The sequence below is a fragment of the Bombina bombina genome, chromosome 6 (assembly GCF_027579735.1).
Source record: "Bombina bombina isolate aBomBom1 chromosome 6, aBomBom1.pri, whole genome shotgun sequence".
Lineage (NCBI taxonomy): Eukaryota > Metazoa > Chordata > Amphibia > Anura > Bombinatoridae > Bombina > Bombina bombina.
In genome coordinates, this window is record NC_069504.1 from 701,556,637 (window position 1) to 701,574,178 (window position 17,542).

At 38.2% G+C, this 17,542-nt stretch overlaps 1 protein-coding gene across 1 annotated transcript in view; it reads right to left on the bottom strand.

Moving 5' to 3' along the window:
• The window catches only part of MAN2B1 (mannosidase alpha class 2B member 1), a 228,584-nt gene that overhangs the window by 36,347 nt on the left and 174,695 nt on the right, over nucleotides 1–17,542 (bottom strand). The window contains exons 15-20 of the mRNA XM_053717829.1: nucleotides 10,248–10,345; nucleotides 1,464–1,581; nucleotides 687–805; nucleotides 513–614; nucleotides 342–429; nucleotides 186–266 (exon numbers count right to left, since the gene is read on the bottom strand). Of these exons, the coding sequence (XP_053573804.1) occupies nucleotides 186–266; nucleotides 342–429; nucleotides 513–614; nucleotides 687–805; nucleotides 1,464–1,581; nucleotides 10,248–10,345 (606 nt within the window). The remainder of the gene's footprint in view (nucleotides 1–185; nucleotides 267–341; nucleotides 430–512; nucleotides 615–686; nucleotides 806–1,463; nucleotides 1,582–10,247; nucleotides 10,346–17,542) is intronic.

Sequence of the window (17,542 nt, forward strand, 5' to 3'; positions counted from 1 at the left end):
ACAAAACGAATAAGAAAAACTTGGTTTTTGACTCTTCATGTTCATATAATTAAGTAACAGTTCAGGGCTAAATTGTTCTTTGTGAAAAGGTACAGTGGGCCAAGATCAAGATAATTTTATCACTTGAATTTCTTTATCAGTTTATTTTGTATCTCTCAATTTTGTGCCTGTTGCTTGAAACCTACCATTAGTTCCACCGATCCGTCGTTGATGCTGGATCCTCCCTGTGACCGATCGGTTAAGACTGTGAACTGAGTGTTTTGATCCTGCAAGAGAAAGAACTGTAGTGAGTCTGTATTAACCACTTTTTTTGTGCCAATCATACAGTATCAAACTCTTACCTGTATATAAATTCGGCTGTTGACAGGATAATAATTTCCAGCCACTGGCTCGGTTTGATTAAGCTTCCATGTTTCACGAGAGTCCCTCCTACAGAGGTTGAGAAAGTTAGATGTTATGTTATGTGCATTATGTCATTTATCATGGTAATACAATGGGCAACAAGTTACTACCTCCTCTTGAGGATCTGTCTACCATTTGCATCAGTATAAAATACTCCTCCTGTTTTCAGAGTTGTCTCAAAACGACTGATGATTTCCTTGCCCCAGCCATCACTGAAATGTATTAAAACAATTAGGGAAGAAACGGGTCATGAACACAAAAAAAAAAAGGCATAGAGAACTTACTCATTAGGTATAGGACCCAAGGTCCACTCTAACTCCACATATTTCTGCCCCTTGTACAATCTGACAACTTGGGAACACCAGGAAGAGAAGTTCTGATATACTTCCTGCACTAGGGAATTCTGCAAGCAGAGAAGCAAAAGCTGATCAAGCAAAAAACTGTGTGTGGCCACAACATAAGACATGGATTTAGGATTTAGATTCATGTAGAGCTTTGAGTAGTGTATTAGATTAAAGGGACACTGAACCCAAATTGTTTCTTTCATGATTCAGATAGAGCATACAATTTTAATCAACTTTCTAACGTACTCCTTTTATCAATTTTTCTTCGTTCTCTTGCTATCTTTATTTTAAAAGCAGGAATGTAAATCTTAGCAGCCAGCCCATTTTAGGTTCAGCACCATGGATAGCGCTTGCTTATTGGAGGCTTACATTTACCCACCAATAAGCAAGCATAACCCAGGTTCTCAACAAAAAATGGGCCAGCTCCTATGCATCACATTCCTGCTTTTTAAATAAAGATAGCAAGAGAACGAAGAAAAAATAATAATAGGAGTAAATTAGAAAGTTGCTTAAAATTGCATGCTTTATTGGAATCATGAAAGAAAAAAAAATTAAGAGCTGTAATAGACAATGAAAAATGCAGTGTCTGGAAAGCAGAAGAATAGAAAATCAGTATACAGGGAGTACTTAGGGAAGTGTCACAATACAGATGTCTTTAAATTACATTACAGAATTTTTAGTGGCATCACAATTACATTACAGTGAGTTCTGTTTTACCTGTACCATGTAACTGTTGACAACCTTTGTGAAAGGACTTGGGTTTGACTGGTTTGGTCTGAAAATATAAGCCCCGGATGATTGTGAATTGTCAGAGTTGCCAATACTAGCATTATACCTGTGTGGAAAGAGGTTGCTGCATTAGTGGTTTGGTCCTTGATGCAAAAGACTATGTTATGGAACAACTGGACATATGGAGCTACTGATTCTGCAAACATTGAAAAGGGAAAATAAAAGTCGGATTTATACCAAAGAATTGTTCTACTGGGGTATTTATAAAGAGGGAAGTCTATTAATTTAGTTCTGTTTTTCATAAAGGACAACAATGCATTACTATGGCCGTCTGAATGCACACAAAATGGCAAACCAGATTTGATATTCCACTTAATTCTTACCTGATTAAGAGAAAGAAAATTCATCAGTGAGGTTCAAGGCACGCTAAAGCAAGAGAAATCATAAATCCCCATTTTTATTTAAGAAACTAAAGGAATGACTGGTGATGTTAACCAGAGTTCCCTGAGGTAAAGTTTGCAAACCATATCTGGAACAAACAGAGCTCTATATGCCAAAGGAAAAAAAAAAAAATATATATATATAGACTTTGCAGATTCTCTTGTTTAGAGGACAGCTGTGTGTTATTTCCAAATGGAATGGCCATTTTTTATTTTTGTAGCATCATTCAATATAAGACAAAGTAAAAATAAAACACCCAGAAATTCAAATTCTTTGTTTCAACACTAATTTTTTGTGAACCCTCCCAAATTTTAGTTCAGATAGATCACAAGTACAAAAACAAAATGTATGCTTACCTGATAAATATTCATTTACTTCATGGTGGTGAGAGTCCACAATCCATTACTCATGGGAATTACTCTTCTCTACCACTAGGAGGAAGAAGATTCCCAAACCCTAAGAGCTCTATAAAACTCCTCCGACCTCACACATACCTTAGTCTAACGTATAGCTAAGCAAGTGAAGTAAGAAAAATGGAATAAGAGCAAAAAAAAAAAAGAAAGAAGATATACTGAAAATATCTAACCCCACAAAAAAACAAAGAGTGGGGTCTCATGGACTCTCACCACCATGAAAGAAATTAATTTATCAGGTAAGCATAAATTATGTTTTCTTTCATACAGGTGATGAGTCCACAAACCATTACTCATGGGAACAAATACCTAAGCTGTGGAGTCCACTAATAATAAAATAAAAGTGAGGGGGGTTACGATATCCTGGAATAGGATAACAGGTGCGACTGAGTTGGTGTCCACACTGGGGGCTATCTAGAACGTGGATTGCACTGCAGCTAATATTTGTGGTGGAGGAGAGCCTAATAGGACACAGCATGGAGGCTTTAGTAGCCGTAGATGCCTGGGAGCGCACATTGACGAACGCGATCGCGCAAAGCTATGAACAGCTTCAAAGGGAAGCTCACTACTCTTTGCAGCTGCGGCTCATCATGCCGCTTCCTCTCCGGAGTCCTCTGAGCATTGCTATTCGTTAGACATGAACATTTATCACCTGGAACCGCCGGTAAAGACAGGAGGCCTTTGCTGCATCACAGTGCCCTACCCCAAGCTCCACTGACAGAGAGGAAGGTGTCAGGGTTGTCTGACACACTGGCAAGATTGAACTTCATTGAGCAGAAACCAGGTACAAATCTACATTCTAAGCCTCTGGTCTGGCTGGACTATGGATGGCAAGATATCTGGATAACCTTTAATACCAAGGGCAACGAGACTGGACTGCCGGTTATGGGGAAGCCTTCCTTCATTTTACAGATTGAGAACTTAATTGCCCAAAGGGAGCCTGATTATAAAGGGCACCCCTCACTGCATACCTGCCTAAGTGCTATGGCAAGCCTGTTCCCTCAGCCAGACACTATTCCTACATGCAGCAGACTGGGGGTCGGCTAATGCTTATAACGGACACGGTGTCCCAGCCATCCAAATCGAGGATAGACAGACTCCAGTACACATTGCCAGTTTATACCAGATAGATTCCCAAGTTAAAATACATAATTTTCTTAATCTTAAGCTTAATCTGATCTCCTACCTCCCCCCAAAGTTTATGTGTACAACTCTATTGCTTATAATTAAGTTGTGGATAATGTGGTTTTATGATCCTTCTGTTTTCTGTTATGATAGGTTTTTACTTTATTATATGACTCAAGAGGGTTATCCGATGCTTTCTATAACAAATCCTATTTTCTATTGAGGCTTATGTGTACAGACTGGGGTATGTAAATTACATTTAGTCCTGAGTATACCAATAATAAGACCCTACATTACTATGGAAATTATCTTAGTATTACAGAGGGCAGCATATATATGGCTAGCTACTACAGATCCCTAGATAAGACAGTTTTAGAGGTTTCTAGCTGTGAGATCACGAGTTTCCGCTTTATATGACTATACTTAAACACATCCCTATGTTACAGCGGGGTATATTGGAGTGTATACTATTACATTATATTACTTATTAGACGAGAATTTTGTTTTCAAGGACCCTATCAGGAGACCTAGAATAACTCAGCATCCTTCCGCACTGCCAGCGGCCGAGGTAGTGTGGCATGCTGAAAATTTTACCTGCATGTATCAGAGACAACTAAACAAGTTGAATATTAGTATGGACTCCCCATGGCCTTAAGTTAGGTTCACTAAGCATTTAGCTTGCTGCTGATTACACAGATCCATTATAGCATGAGCTTGTATATTAGGAAGTATAGCTAACTAGTTTGGCTCCTCCATTCTCGAGGAACTCCTTGTGACCTAGTCATACTTAAGCATTTTTCTCAGCCTAAGCCCCAAAACATAGACACCTATAGCATCTGCATTATAGCAGCTTTGAATAGCCCCTATGAATCTAGATCAAGCCTGTTGTAGGGAAAACACAGTACATGGACACAACAGACCACGGAGTGCCTTGTTTCTTATACCTTTCATAAGATGTTTAGCCTGCTACACCTTCTCACTCTTATCTTCAGGTCCAAGAGCTCCTCCCTCAGTCATTAAGCCTACATGGGTCCATGAGTGGCCTGCTGAAACATTGGAGGTGCATATATCCTATATATAAATGTAAAATGAGGTTCCATCCCTTCAGTTTGATAGTAACTTTTTTGAATAGATTTAAATTGATCTTCTGTTTTGACAGCCTTGTATTCTATCATCCTTCTAGCTCTGAATGTCATGGTCAACTCAATTCACGATGTACCTAATGCATTTACTACTGAACTCTTGAATGTTGTTGTTAACATGTATAACCTCAATAAAAATTAATTAAAAAAAAATAATAATAATAAAAAAGGGAGGGCTTTAAAAACATATTTTTCACTGAGAAAATAAATCCACAACCCCAAATATTTTTTTTATTATTATAATGCACTTAAAAACAGGCATAACTATCAAATTGAGACAACTGGCTGAATAACCTTTCTACCAAAGGCTGCTTCAGAAGAAGCAAAAATATCAAAATGGTAGAATTTAGTAAAAGTGCACAAAGAAGACCAAGTGGCTGCCTTGCAACCGACCTAGTAAAGTAAGCAGTAATCAGCTGCAGTGAAGGCTGACCTGCCTCCATGCAAGCTAAAGTTTTAACCAAGAGGCTAAAGAAATAGCAGAGGCCTTATGACCTTTCCTAGACCCAGTAAAAAGAACAAACTAGAAGTTTGTCTAAAATCTTAAGTAGCATCAACATAATATTGCAATGTCCTAACAACATCCGGAGAATGCGAAGATCTTTCAGAAGCATTCTTAGGATTAGGACACAAAGAAGGAACAACAATCTCTCTACCAATATTGTCTGAAAAAAAAAACCTTAGGCAAAAAATTAAATGATGTCCGTAAAAGAGCCTTAGCTTGATGAAAAATCAAATAAAGATGCTCACAGAAAAGCGCAGAAACTCTTCTAGCAGAGGATATAGCCAAAAGAAATAACACTTTCCAACAAAGTAGTTTAAAATATCCAATTTATGCATAGGTTCAAAAGGAGGAACCTGCAAAAACCCTTAGCACTAGAGTAAAGGAATACTGAACCCAAATTTTCTCTTTCATGATTCATATAGAGTATACAATTTTAAGCAACTTTCTAAATTTGCTCCTTTTATCAATTTCTCTTTGTTCTCTTGTTATCTTTATTTGAAAAAGCAGGAATGTAAGCTTACGAGCCGGCCCATTTTTGGTTCAGTATTCTGTATAGCACTTGCTGGTTACATTTAGCCACCAATCAGCAAGCGCTACCCAGGTGCTGAACCAAAGATGGGCCAGCTCGTAAACTTATATTCCTGCTTTTTCAAATAAAGATACCAAGAGAACAAAGAAAATTTGATAATAGGAGTAAATTAGAAAGTTGCTTTAAATTGCATGCTCTATCTGAATCATGGAAGAAAATATTTGGGTTCAATATCGCTTTAAGATTCCATGGAGGAGAAATAGGCTTGAAAAAAGGTTTAATATGCATCAAAGCCTGAACAAAACAATGAACATCAGGAAGATTCAGTTTTGTTCCACAGAAAAATTGCTAAAGAGCTGAAATCTGCCCTTTCAGAGAACTGGCAGATAGACCCTTATTTAGGCCATCCTGCAAAAACTGAAGAATCCTAGGAATCTTAAAAGAATGTCAGGAATTATACACCAGGAAATGAAGGTTTTCCAAATGTGATAAATCTTCCTAGAAACAGGTTTAAGAGCCTGAATCAGAATTTCAATCACAGAATCTGAGAAACCCCTATGTCTCTTAACTAAGTGTTCAATTTCCATGCCATCAAGCTTAAAGACTTTAGATCCGGATGGAAGAAAGGACCTTTAGACAGGTCTGACCACAGAGGAAGAGACCAAGGAGGGCAACTGGACATTTGAAACAGTTCCGCATATCAAATCTTGCAAGGCCACACTGGGGCAATCAGGATTAGAAATGACTTCTCTAGCCATATCTTGGAAATCACTCTGGGAAGAAGATCTAGAGGAGGGAACAGATAAGCAAGCTGAAATGACCAAGAAACTACTAGAGATTCCACTACCTCTGCCTGAGGATCCCTGGACCTCGCAAAGTACCTGAGAAGTTTGTTGTTCAACCAAGGGGCCATCAGATCTATTTCTGGGAGACTCCAAAGATCCACAATATGATAGAACACATTCTGATGAAGAGACTACTCCCCTGGATGTAGAGCCTGACGACTGAGAAAGTCTACCTCCCAATTGTTCACTCCTGGTATGTAAATCGCAGAGACCAGACAAGAATTGGCTTCTGCCCAAAAGAGAATCCGAGACACATCCATCATAGCCAGGGAACTGCGAGTTCCCCCCTGATGGTTGACATAAGCTACTGTTGAGACATTGTTTGTCTGGAAACGGAGATAAGACTCCCTTTTCAACAGAGGCCAAGCCTGAAGAGCCCTGAAAATTGCATTGAGTTCCAGAACATTGATTGGCAACCTCGTCACCCGAGAATCCCAAACCCCCTGTGCTGTCAGAGACCCCTAAACACCTCCCCAACTTGATAGACTTGCATCTGTAGTGATTACAGTTCAGGTAGGACGAGCAAAAGAAGCCCCATGAATAATAAACTGATGATCCATCCACCAAGTTAGAGACGGACTTGTATTGTGATCCAAAAATATATTTTGAGACAGCTGAGTATAATCCCTGCACCATTGATGCAAAGCTGAAGAGGCCTCATGTGAAATAGAGCAAATGGAATTGCATCTGAAGCTGCAATCATGAGACCTAATACTTCCATACACAGAGCCACTGAAGGAAACAAAAGATACTGAAATTTTAGACAAGCTGACACCAATCTTAACCGTATCTGCTCTATTAGAGAAAGACTCATGGACACTAGGAAAAGACAGAGCTTAAACCAAGATATCATCCAGGTAAGGAAATACTGCAGTACCCTGAGCTCTGATTACAGACAAAAAGGCACCCAGAACCTTGGTAACTATTCTTGGAGCTGTAGCCAGAACAAATGGAAGAGCAACAAACTGAAAATGCTTGTCCAGAAAAGCAAACATCAGAACCTGGTAATGTTCTCTGAATTGGAATATGAAGGTAAGCATCCTTTAAATCTATTTTGGACATAAACTGACCCTGCTGAACAAAAGGCAGAATTGTCCTGTTAGTCTCCATTCTGAAAGATGGAGTCCATACAAACTTTAGAGTCTTTAGATCCAGAACTGGTCTGAAAGTGCCCTCTTTCTTTGGAACAATGAAGAGATTTGAATAAAATCCCATCCCCTGTTCCTGCAAAGGAACTGGAACAATCACTCCCATATTTTTCAGTTCTGAGATAGATTGAAGAAAAGCTTGAGCTTTTACAGGATTCCTTGGAACATTGGACAGAAAAAAACCTCTGGGAGGATTTGTTCTGAATACAATTCAATATACTTGAGAAACAATATTCTGAACCCATGGGTCTGGGACAGACGGAAACCAATCCTTCTCAAAGAGGCTTAATCTGCCCTCTACCAGAACTTCTGGGTTGGGGGCCGCTCCTTCATGCGGTTTTAGAAGAAGACAGATTTTTTTACCCTGCTTAGACTTGTTCCAGTTAGCATTAGGTCTCCAGACTGGACCAGAGGAACCTGGCTTTTGAACAGAGGAGTCAGTTTTCTGTTCCTTATTCTGACGAAAGGAATGAAAACGGTTAGAAGCTTTGGATTTTCCTTTAGACTTCCTGTCTTCAGGAAGAAAAGTAATAGTATAAATAATAGAATTTAAATCAGACCCAAATAACTTCCTTCCCTGAAAGGAAAGGGACAATAATCTAAGATTTAGATACTATATCAGCAGACCAGGATTTAAAGCAACAAGGCCCTCCTGGCAAGAATTGCTAAAGACATGCTTTTGACCGACATTAATCTTCATAATATGAAATACAGCATCACAAATAAAAGAATTGACACTCTAAAGGAAACCCAATAGATCCTCAGAAAACTGCTCTGAAAGACTAGATAACCAGTAAGTAGAAGCAGCCCCATATCAGCAATAGAAATAGCTGGCCTGAGCATATAACAGCATGTAAAAAGGCCCTTCTATGAAAGGATGTCTAACTTTCTATCTTAAGGGTCCTTAAAAGAAGTTCTGTCTTCTAAAGGAATAGAAGTACATTTAGCCAGAGTGGAAATGGCCTCTTCCACATTGGGAACCATTTCCCAAAACTCTAGATTAGCAGCAGGTAAACGGATATAACTTTTTAAACCTTGCAGAAGGATTAAGAGACAAACCTGGTTTAGACCATTCCCTTGCAATCGTGTCAGAGACAGCATCAGACACAGGGAAAACTTCAGGGAGATTAACAGTTAGCTGAATTTAAACAATTATATAGTTTATCATCAGAAGCATTAGGATCTTTAACCTTTAAGTAATTAAGGCCTCTTTTAAAAGAGAATGAATGTGTTCAACTTTAAACAAAAAAGAGGAAATATCAAGTTCAACTTCAGATGAGGAATCCTCATCCCCAGAGGAAACGTCACCATCTGAAGATACAACAGTATCCCTAGGTTCAGGGCACATAGCACTTGTAAAATCTGAACTGACCTTTTACGCTTATTTGAAGAAGACAGGAGAGCAGCCGATGTTTGAGAGACTACAGCCTTGATGAAATGTTTCATGGCAGGAGGAACAACTTCAGCATTAACCTGTAATGAACAAAGGGTAGGTGCATCAGTACCCAAAGAAACAGCATTAGATTTGTCTGTATGCATTAACAAAAAATGATCTGAAGAGGGTACTTCAGCTTTTTTACAATAAGCACTCCTAATAAAAGGTAGAAAGGCATTCAGGAGACTCAGTTTCTTGGGTAGATTTAGGGACAGAATCCTGCTGCTCTATTATAGCATATGGCATACAATGCAATAAACACTATACAACCCCTTAAAAAAAAGCTCTTGAGAAATGAAACCCATTTACCCCCACCTAAGTAACTTTGACAGGAACAATGCGTGCTAAGCCAAACTGAAATGGACAAGAACAGAAGAAAATAACATCTGAATGCGCACCAAACAACTGACAGTTTAAATGAGATTGAGCGTGCCAAAAACCCGACGCGCACATTACCGAGCAAACGTTCGCTAACCCGACGTGCGGGAAAACTAAAGGGACATGCGCTAACCCGACAAGCAAATCCGGCACGCGAAAAAACCTGAGACTAAGGGACGCAATAGGAGTATATTTGTAGATACATAAAGGGAGGCAGAAGACACGTCCCTGCGGCCGATTACAAAGGGTTTATGAAAGATTTCCCATGAGGTGAAACAAAGCAACATTAACCATACCCCAAATACATCCTTCTGACAAGCATTGTACTCTGAGGGGAGCCAGGCCTCAACATAGACTGAAAACCCCTTTCTCTGAAGAATCACATGCAAATCTTCATTCTTCAACCACCTCCAGCGTAGGTAAAGACTGAGGAATGTGTGAGGTGGGAAGGGTTTTAAGGAGCTCTTATGGTTTTGGAATCTTTGCCTCCTCCTAATGGTAGAGAAGAGTAATTCCCATGAGTAATGTATTGTGGACTCTCACCACACATGTATGAAAGAAAGTAACCATTTTATTCAACTGTCCTTTTAGACAACAGTGATATACTTCAAGATAGTTCTCTGAGAAAGGCACAAGTGGACTAAACAAGGTTGAACTTTAATGAGCACCACCCAATAAAAATAAGATATTATGAATGATTAATTCTCTGTTAGTCATTTCTATATTTCTTAATACAGAGAGGTCAAGGGATTACTGGTGGCATGTCAAGGCAGAGAGGTTATCAGTAGACAGACTTTTTTAGATTGCTCACCAGTAAAAAGTCTGTTTTAAGGTCAGTGAGATTTGTTTTTCCAGATTGTGTAGTCCAGAGATTAATCCTGTTTCCGGATCAAAATCAACCCTATAAAACTGAAGACAGAAAGGAAGCATGTTGGAAAGATCAGTTGCTAAAATAAGATATTGCCACTATAACTATAAAATCAATTATAATGTACAACTCTGCATTTTTTGTTAACGTTCTGTTAAAAATGTTTTTAATGGCTTTATTTAAAGGGACATTTAAACACAAATTGTAAGCTGCATGACAATGTACTTTCAGATCTGAGAAGAATTTTGCAATCAATAGTGCAGCTTTATTTTGTCAAATGGCCATATTGTTTAAGATTTTCCTGTCCCCAGAACAAAAGAACCCTTGCTAACCAATCACAAACAAATACACATTTATAGCATGAACTGTTTGCATATTCAGCTTAGTTAATTAATAATCATTTTTAAACATGCATTATTGTTTTATACCTTTGTAATACTCCTCTAATAGCTACATTTGAAAAAATTGTTTGCATAAAAAGATAGTATCCCTCAATACTTAATGAATTGGTATACTGTCTGAAAAAAAAAACACAACAAAAAAAAGACTATAGTGCACTTTAATATAATAAATAGTTCCCATCCCAGTAAGAAACAACATTTTAAATATAAACAATATTAAAATGTCTAAATAGAACGGTCAGGACAATTGTCAGGGAAAATGCATAATTTTGATATTGCATATTAATCACACATGTCTGTGCTATATAAATGTAGGCGTAAAATTGATCATGTGTATTTACTTATAGATTCAGGTACATATATATATTATTATTAATCAGTATTAATATGTAGCTATTAACTAGTGTTGCTTATCAGTATATAATTTCTTACGGTGAAGTTTTTGTACTTTAACAAAATAATTTATGTTTAGTTACTATGATATTTAAGGTCCCTAACATAGCTGCATGATTCCTATCTTAACATTCTTGGTATAAATATTCACAAATATCCCATGTTATTCATACATGGGTCCAGTCAGTCTCTTAGTCTATAAACATTAATGAGGTTCAAACTTGGTTAACGGTCATATAGATATAATGACTTGTTTTTCAGAACATATTTACAAAACACATATTTGTCTATCATAGCTTAGTGACCAGTGCCCCCTTCCGAGGGAAAAATATTTTGACTGCTAAATCTTAGCTCATTAACAAAAATGTTAATGAATCTGTAATTAGTGTTAGCCAATCATTTATGTGAACCTAACTGTATCAGTTGGGGTGGAGTTAAAAGTTTTCCATAAAATACACACTCACTTACAAAAGTGGCACAAGGGACCAAACTGAGCATGCATGATGACCACACCCTGTCCAGAGGAGATGGGAGGCTAAGCTGACCAGACAGACAAGTCAGGATAATGGCAAGAGAGGGACCGGGGGTAACCTAACAGGGTCTTTTTACACTGAACCCAAGTGAAGGAACTATATATATTGATAAGTATGAAACAAAGCCACATGAAACAGTTTTGGTAATATGATTTATGCTCTTTACATTTATATTCAAAGTTTTCTTATTTAATCAGATGAGTTAATTAATTATGGTTTGCCCTTTATAGTCACAAATGTTTTTGTTAGGTAATTCCTGTTAACCTGGTCTTATCTGTCGACAATAACACTGGGTCAATTGGGAATCTGGTAATATCACTTTCTTTATTAGCTTACATGATTCTTGCCAGCTATGCTGAGAATTTAAATAACAAACATTTCTGTTTCTCTATTATACACGCAAGCTACTGCAAGTAAAATAATTTAGTGATTGTTTTCATTAGTTCTAACTTGATAATTATTAAAAATCATTGTAATGATAATATGTATTTATTGATTTGCTTTATTCAAATATTGCTTATTATTTCTAATAATTATTTTAATAAACTAAGTTTGTTTATTGATCTGGTCTCAGTTTAATTCATATAAAATCTGAATCCTTTTAGTTCTGATTTGTCTATGTATTATCCTTTGCAAATGATATAATTCAGTGTTATTAAATTGCACACATTGCCCCTGCAAAGTTGGTAACCACTATTTTATAAATATTGAGTTACATTAACAGATTGCTATAGAAGTTCCATGATATTTTTTTCTGTTTCAACACATAATACACTTTGCGGGTACACCACTGAAATAATAATAATAATAATAATATTCACAACAGAATATGGTCATGCTAGTGGCTCTGGACACAAGCTTCCACAAAGTGTATTTTAATTAAAGAGCCAAAATGGTTCACTATTATAAACTCCCAAAAATCCATAAAATGTGCTAAAAATACCCCAGGGAGACCCATTATTTCTGGAGCGAATAGCATGACAAGAAATGTATCTAATTATGCAGATTATTTTCTACAGAAATGTGTTATTTGTAAGCATATCTGATGGATGCTACAGATGTTCTGAATAAAACTAAACATCTGAAAAGGATGGAGAACTGCATACGGGTCACCTGCAATATAAACTCATAACATTCCTATTATAGAGGGAAGTGAGCCAAGTACGCATTTTTAGATTAAGATTTTTATATGCCTGATAAGCAGAAAGACTTTTTGATTGATGCCATTTATTTAATTCTTATCCATAATTTCTCCTGTTATCAAGATATGGTGTGGTTAACAAACTAAAGGAACGGCCATAGGCACTAGGTTCATCCCAAGCTTTGCCAATTTATACATGGGTGTCTTTGAAAATAGATATATGTATGGGTTGAAGTTTGGGAAGAACCTACTGTTCTATGGCTGTTCAACGCTCATAGTGATTACAAAGATATTTTTTGGATCTTACCCTCTCTGTTGGAATCTGGAGGGAGAGATATACACTAACTTTTTTTTAAAAAAAAAAGGCTTTAGATTACAATAACTATTTTTATTTCCATAGTAATCACTATCGTAGGTGGAATACAAATATACCAGGAAGTCAATTCCACAGTATTCTGAGAAATTACACCAACAGCAATACATTTGATTACTAATCTGATATTCTAAAACATTTTTTATTTTATTTTTTAAAGTTATCCAAAATCTCTTTTGAGGAAGTAAAAATATGGATAGAGATTCAGTTTTAAATATAAAAATAATATAAAAGTTTAGGATTTTGAGGGGGAGCCTTTTGGATCCCTGTTTGCTGCTAGACCGGAGGGAGTTAAAAGTACATGAAACACCATTTTTATTTCTTTATTCAGATAGAACATACAATAAAAAAAAAAAAAAAAACTTTCCAATGTACTTCTATTATCTAATTTGCTTCATTCTCTTGGTATCTTTTATTGAAGGAGCAACAATGCACTGCTGGGAGCTAGCTGAACACATTGGTAAGCCAATGACAAGAGGCATATATATGCAACCACCAATAAGCAACTAGCTCCCAGTTCCTGAGCCATCTTAGGTATGATTTACAACAAAAGATAAAAAGAAAACAAAGCAAATTAGACAATAGAAGTAAATTGGAAAGTTGTTTAAATAGTATGATCTATCTGAATCAGGAAAGAAAATATTTGGGTTTCATGTCCCTTTAACTGGACCACTCTGAGGCTCCAGTGTGTACACAGACACCGCTAGTTGTTATAATAAACTTGAGTAGACTACAGCACAGTGGGTTTGGGATATTATCCATCACCACAGAATACATTATGTGGCACCCCATTATTTGTTTTCCAGAAATATAAATATATACATACACACTATAATATCCACACCTAAACTACCTAGTTTGCCCACTGCTATTGCATGGTTTTTCTTATTATGATTGGTGATAATCTTGACTTGACTGTCCCATTAAGGTTAACAACTTTCCATTTCACTTCCATTATATAAATGTGCACAATCTTTTCATATGCACACTTTTTAGGCACCAACTCCTACTGAGGATGTGCAAGAGTCACTGGATATAGGTATATGCATTTTGTGATTGGCTGATGGCTGTCACATGATGCATTAGGAAGGAAATGTAACTGACATTTGTCAGATAAAAAAAAATCTACTACTCATTTGAAATTCAAACTATCTGCTTTTGCATTGTCTATTATGTATTTATTTATTACTAGGCGAAAAGCCTGTCCATAGGGCAGTCTATGTTTCAAAACTACAACCCCCCAAGCGAAAGTTACAAAAAACAAAACAAAACTAAAATTACAGAAAAAAATAAAAAAGGTATCCAAAATAAAAAAATAAAACCTAAACTAATACCCCTATAAAAATACCCCCCCCCCAAAATAAAAACACCCCCTAATCTAATGCTAAACAACAAATAACCCTTAAAATGGCTTTTTGTAGGGCATTGCCCTAAGTTAAACAGCTCTTTTGCAGTTACAAAAAATTCTAAGTCCCCCATAACAGTAAAATCCACCACACACCAACCCCCCCAAAATAAATAAACCTAACACTAAAAAACCTAAACTGGGCATTGCCCTTAAAAGGGCATTCAGCTCTATCGCTGCCCTTAAAAGGTGTCCATAACCCTAATCTAAAACAAAAACAAACCCCCCAAAAATGAAAAAAAAAAAACCTAAGTCTAACCCCCAGGTTGGTACTCACGTTTGCTGAAGTCCGGCGGAGAAGGTCCTCTTCTAGGCGTTGAAGTCTTCTTCCAAGCGGCCAACATCTTCTTTCTTCATCCAGGACAGCGGAACCGAAGACCAGCGACCGCAGAGCCATGGAGCATCCTCTTCTTCCGATCGCCGCCGTACACTGAATATTAAATTCGAGGTACGCGATTAAAGATGGCATCCCTTGAATTCCTATTGGCTGATTTGATTCTTCAAATTCAAATCAGCCAATAGGATGAGAGCTACTGAAATCCTATTGGCTGATTTGAACAGCCAATAGGATTTCAGTAGCTCTCATCCTATTGGCTGATTTGAATTTGAAGAATCAAATCAGCCAATAGGAATTCAAGGGACGTCCTCTTTAATCGCGTACCTTGAATTCACTATTCAGTGTACAGCGGAGATCGCACGAAGAGGATCCTCTACGCTCCATGGCTCCACGGTCGCCGGTCTTCAGTTCCAGGGTCGCTGGTCTTCAGCTCCACGCCGGCTTGTTCCTGGAAGAAGAAAGAAGAGGTCGCCGCTTGGTAGAAGACTTCACCGCCTGGAACAGGACCTTCTCCGCCGGACTTCAGCAACCGTGAGTACCAACCTGGGGGTTAGACTTAGGTTTTTTTTTAAAAAAATTTTGGGGGGGTTGTTTTATTTACATTAGGGATGGGCACTTCTTAAAACAGCTAAATGCCCTTTTGAAGGCAGCAAAAGAGCTGAATGCCCTTTTAAGGGCAATGCCCATACAAGTGCCTTTTTTAGGGCAATGGATAGTTTAGGTTTTTTAGTGTTAGGTTTATTTATTGTGGGGGGTTTGGCGAGTGGTGGGTTTCACTGTTAGGGGGAACTTAGAATTTTAACTGCAAAAACATAATTTATGCTTACCTGATAAATTCCTTTCTTCTGTTGTGTGATCAGTCCACGGGTCATCATTACTTCTGGGATATAACTCCTCCCCAACAGGAAATGCAAGAGGATTCACCCAGCAGAGCTGCACATAGCTCCTCCCCTCTACGTCAGTCCCAGTCATTCGACCAAGAATCAACGAGAAAGGAGTAACCAAGGGTGAAGTGGTGACTGGAGTATAATTTAAAAAATATTTACCTGCCTTAAAAACAGGGCGGGCCGTGGACTGATCACACAACAGAAGAAAGGAATTTATCAGGTAAGCATAAATTATGTTTTCTTCTGTTATGTGTGATCAGTCCACGGGTCATCATTACTTCTGGGATACCAATACCAAAGCAAAAGTACACGGATGACGGGAGGGATAGGCAGGCTCATTATACAGAAGGAACCACTGCCTGAAGAACTTTTCTCCCAAAAATAGCCTCCGAAGAAGCAAAAGTGTCAAATTTGTAAAATTTGGAAAAAGTATGAAGCGAAGACCAAGTTGCAGCCTTGCAAATCTGTTCAACAGAGGCCTCATTCTTAAAGGCCCAAGTGGAAGCCACAGCTCTAGTGGAGTGAGCTGTAATTCTTTCAGGAGGCTGCTGTCCAGCAGTCTCATAGGCTAAACGTATTATGCTACGAAGCCAAAAGGAGAGAGAGGTAGCAGAAGCTTTTTGACCTCTCCTCTGTCCAGAATAAACGACAAACAGGGAAGAAGTTTGACGAAAATCTTTAGTTGCCTGCAAGTAGAACTTGAGGGCACGAACTACATCCAGATTGTGTAGAAGACGTTCCTTCTTTGAAGAAGGATTTGGACACAAGGATGGAACAACAATCTCTTGATTGATATTCCTGTTAGTGACTACCTTAGGTAAGAACCCAGGTTTAGTACGCAGAACTACCTTGTCTGAGTGAAAAATCAGATAAGGAGAATCACAATGTAATGCTGATAACTCAGAGACTCTTCGAGCCGAGGAAATAGCCATTAAAAACAGAACTTTCCAAGATAACAATTTTATATCAATGGAATGAAGGGGTTCAAACGGAACACCCTGTAAAACGTTAAGAACTAAGTTTAAACTCCATGGTGGAGCAACAGCTTTAAACACAGGCTTGATCCTAGCTAGAGCCTGACAAAAGGCCTGGACGTCTGGATTTTCTGACAGACGCCTGTGTAACAAGATGGACAGAGCTGAAATCTGTCCCTTTAATGAACTAGCCGATAAACCCTTTTCTAAGCCTTCTTGTAGAAAGGACAATATCCTAGGGATCCTAACCTTACTCCAGGAGTAACGTTTGGATTCGCACCAGTATAGGTATTTACGCCATATTTTATGGTAAATCTTTCTGGTAACAGGCTTCCTAGCCTGTATCAGGGTATCAATAACCGACTCAGAAAAACCACGTTTTGATAAAATCAAGCGTTCAATTTCCAAGCAGTCAGCTTCAGAGAAGTTAGATTTTGATGTTTGAACGGACCCTGTATCAGAAGGTCCTGTCTTAGAGGTAGAGACCAAGGCGGACAGGATGACATGTCCACTAGATCTGCATACCAAGTCCTGCGTGGCCATGCAGGTGCTATTAGGATCACTGATGCTCTCTCCTGTTTGATTTTGGCAATCAATCGAGGAAGCAGCGGGAAGGGTGGAAACACATAAGCCATCCCGAAGTTCCAAGGTGCTGTCAAAGCATCTATCAGAACCGCTCCCGGATCCCTGGATCTGGACCCGTAGTGAGGAAGTTTGGCGTTCTGGCGAGACGCCATGAGATCTATCTCTGGTTTGCCCCAACGTCGAAGTATTTGGGCAAAGACCTCCGGATG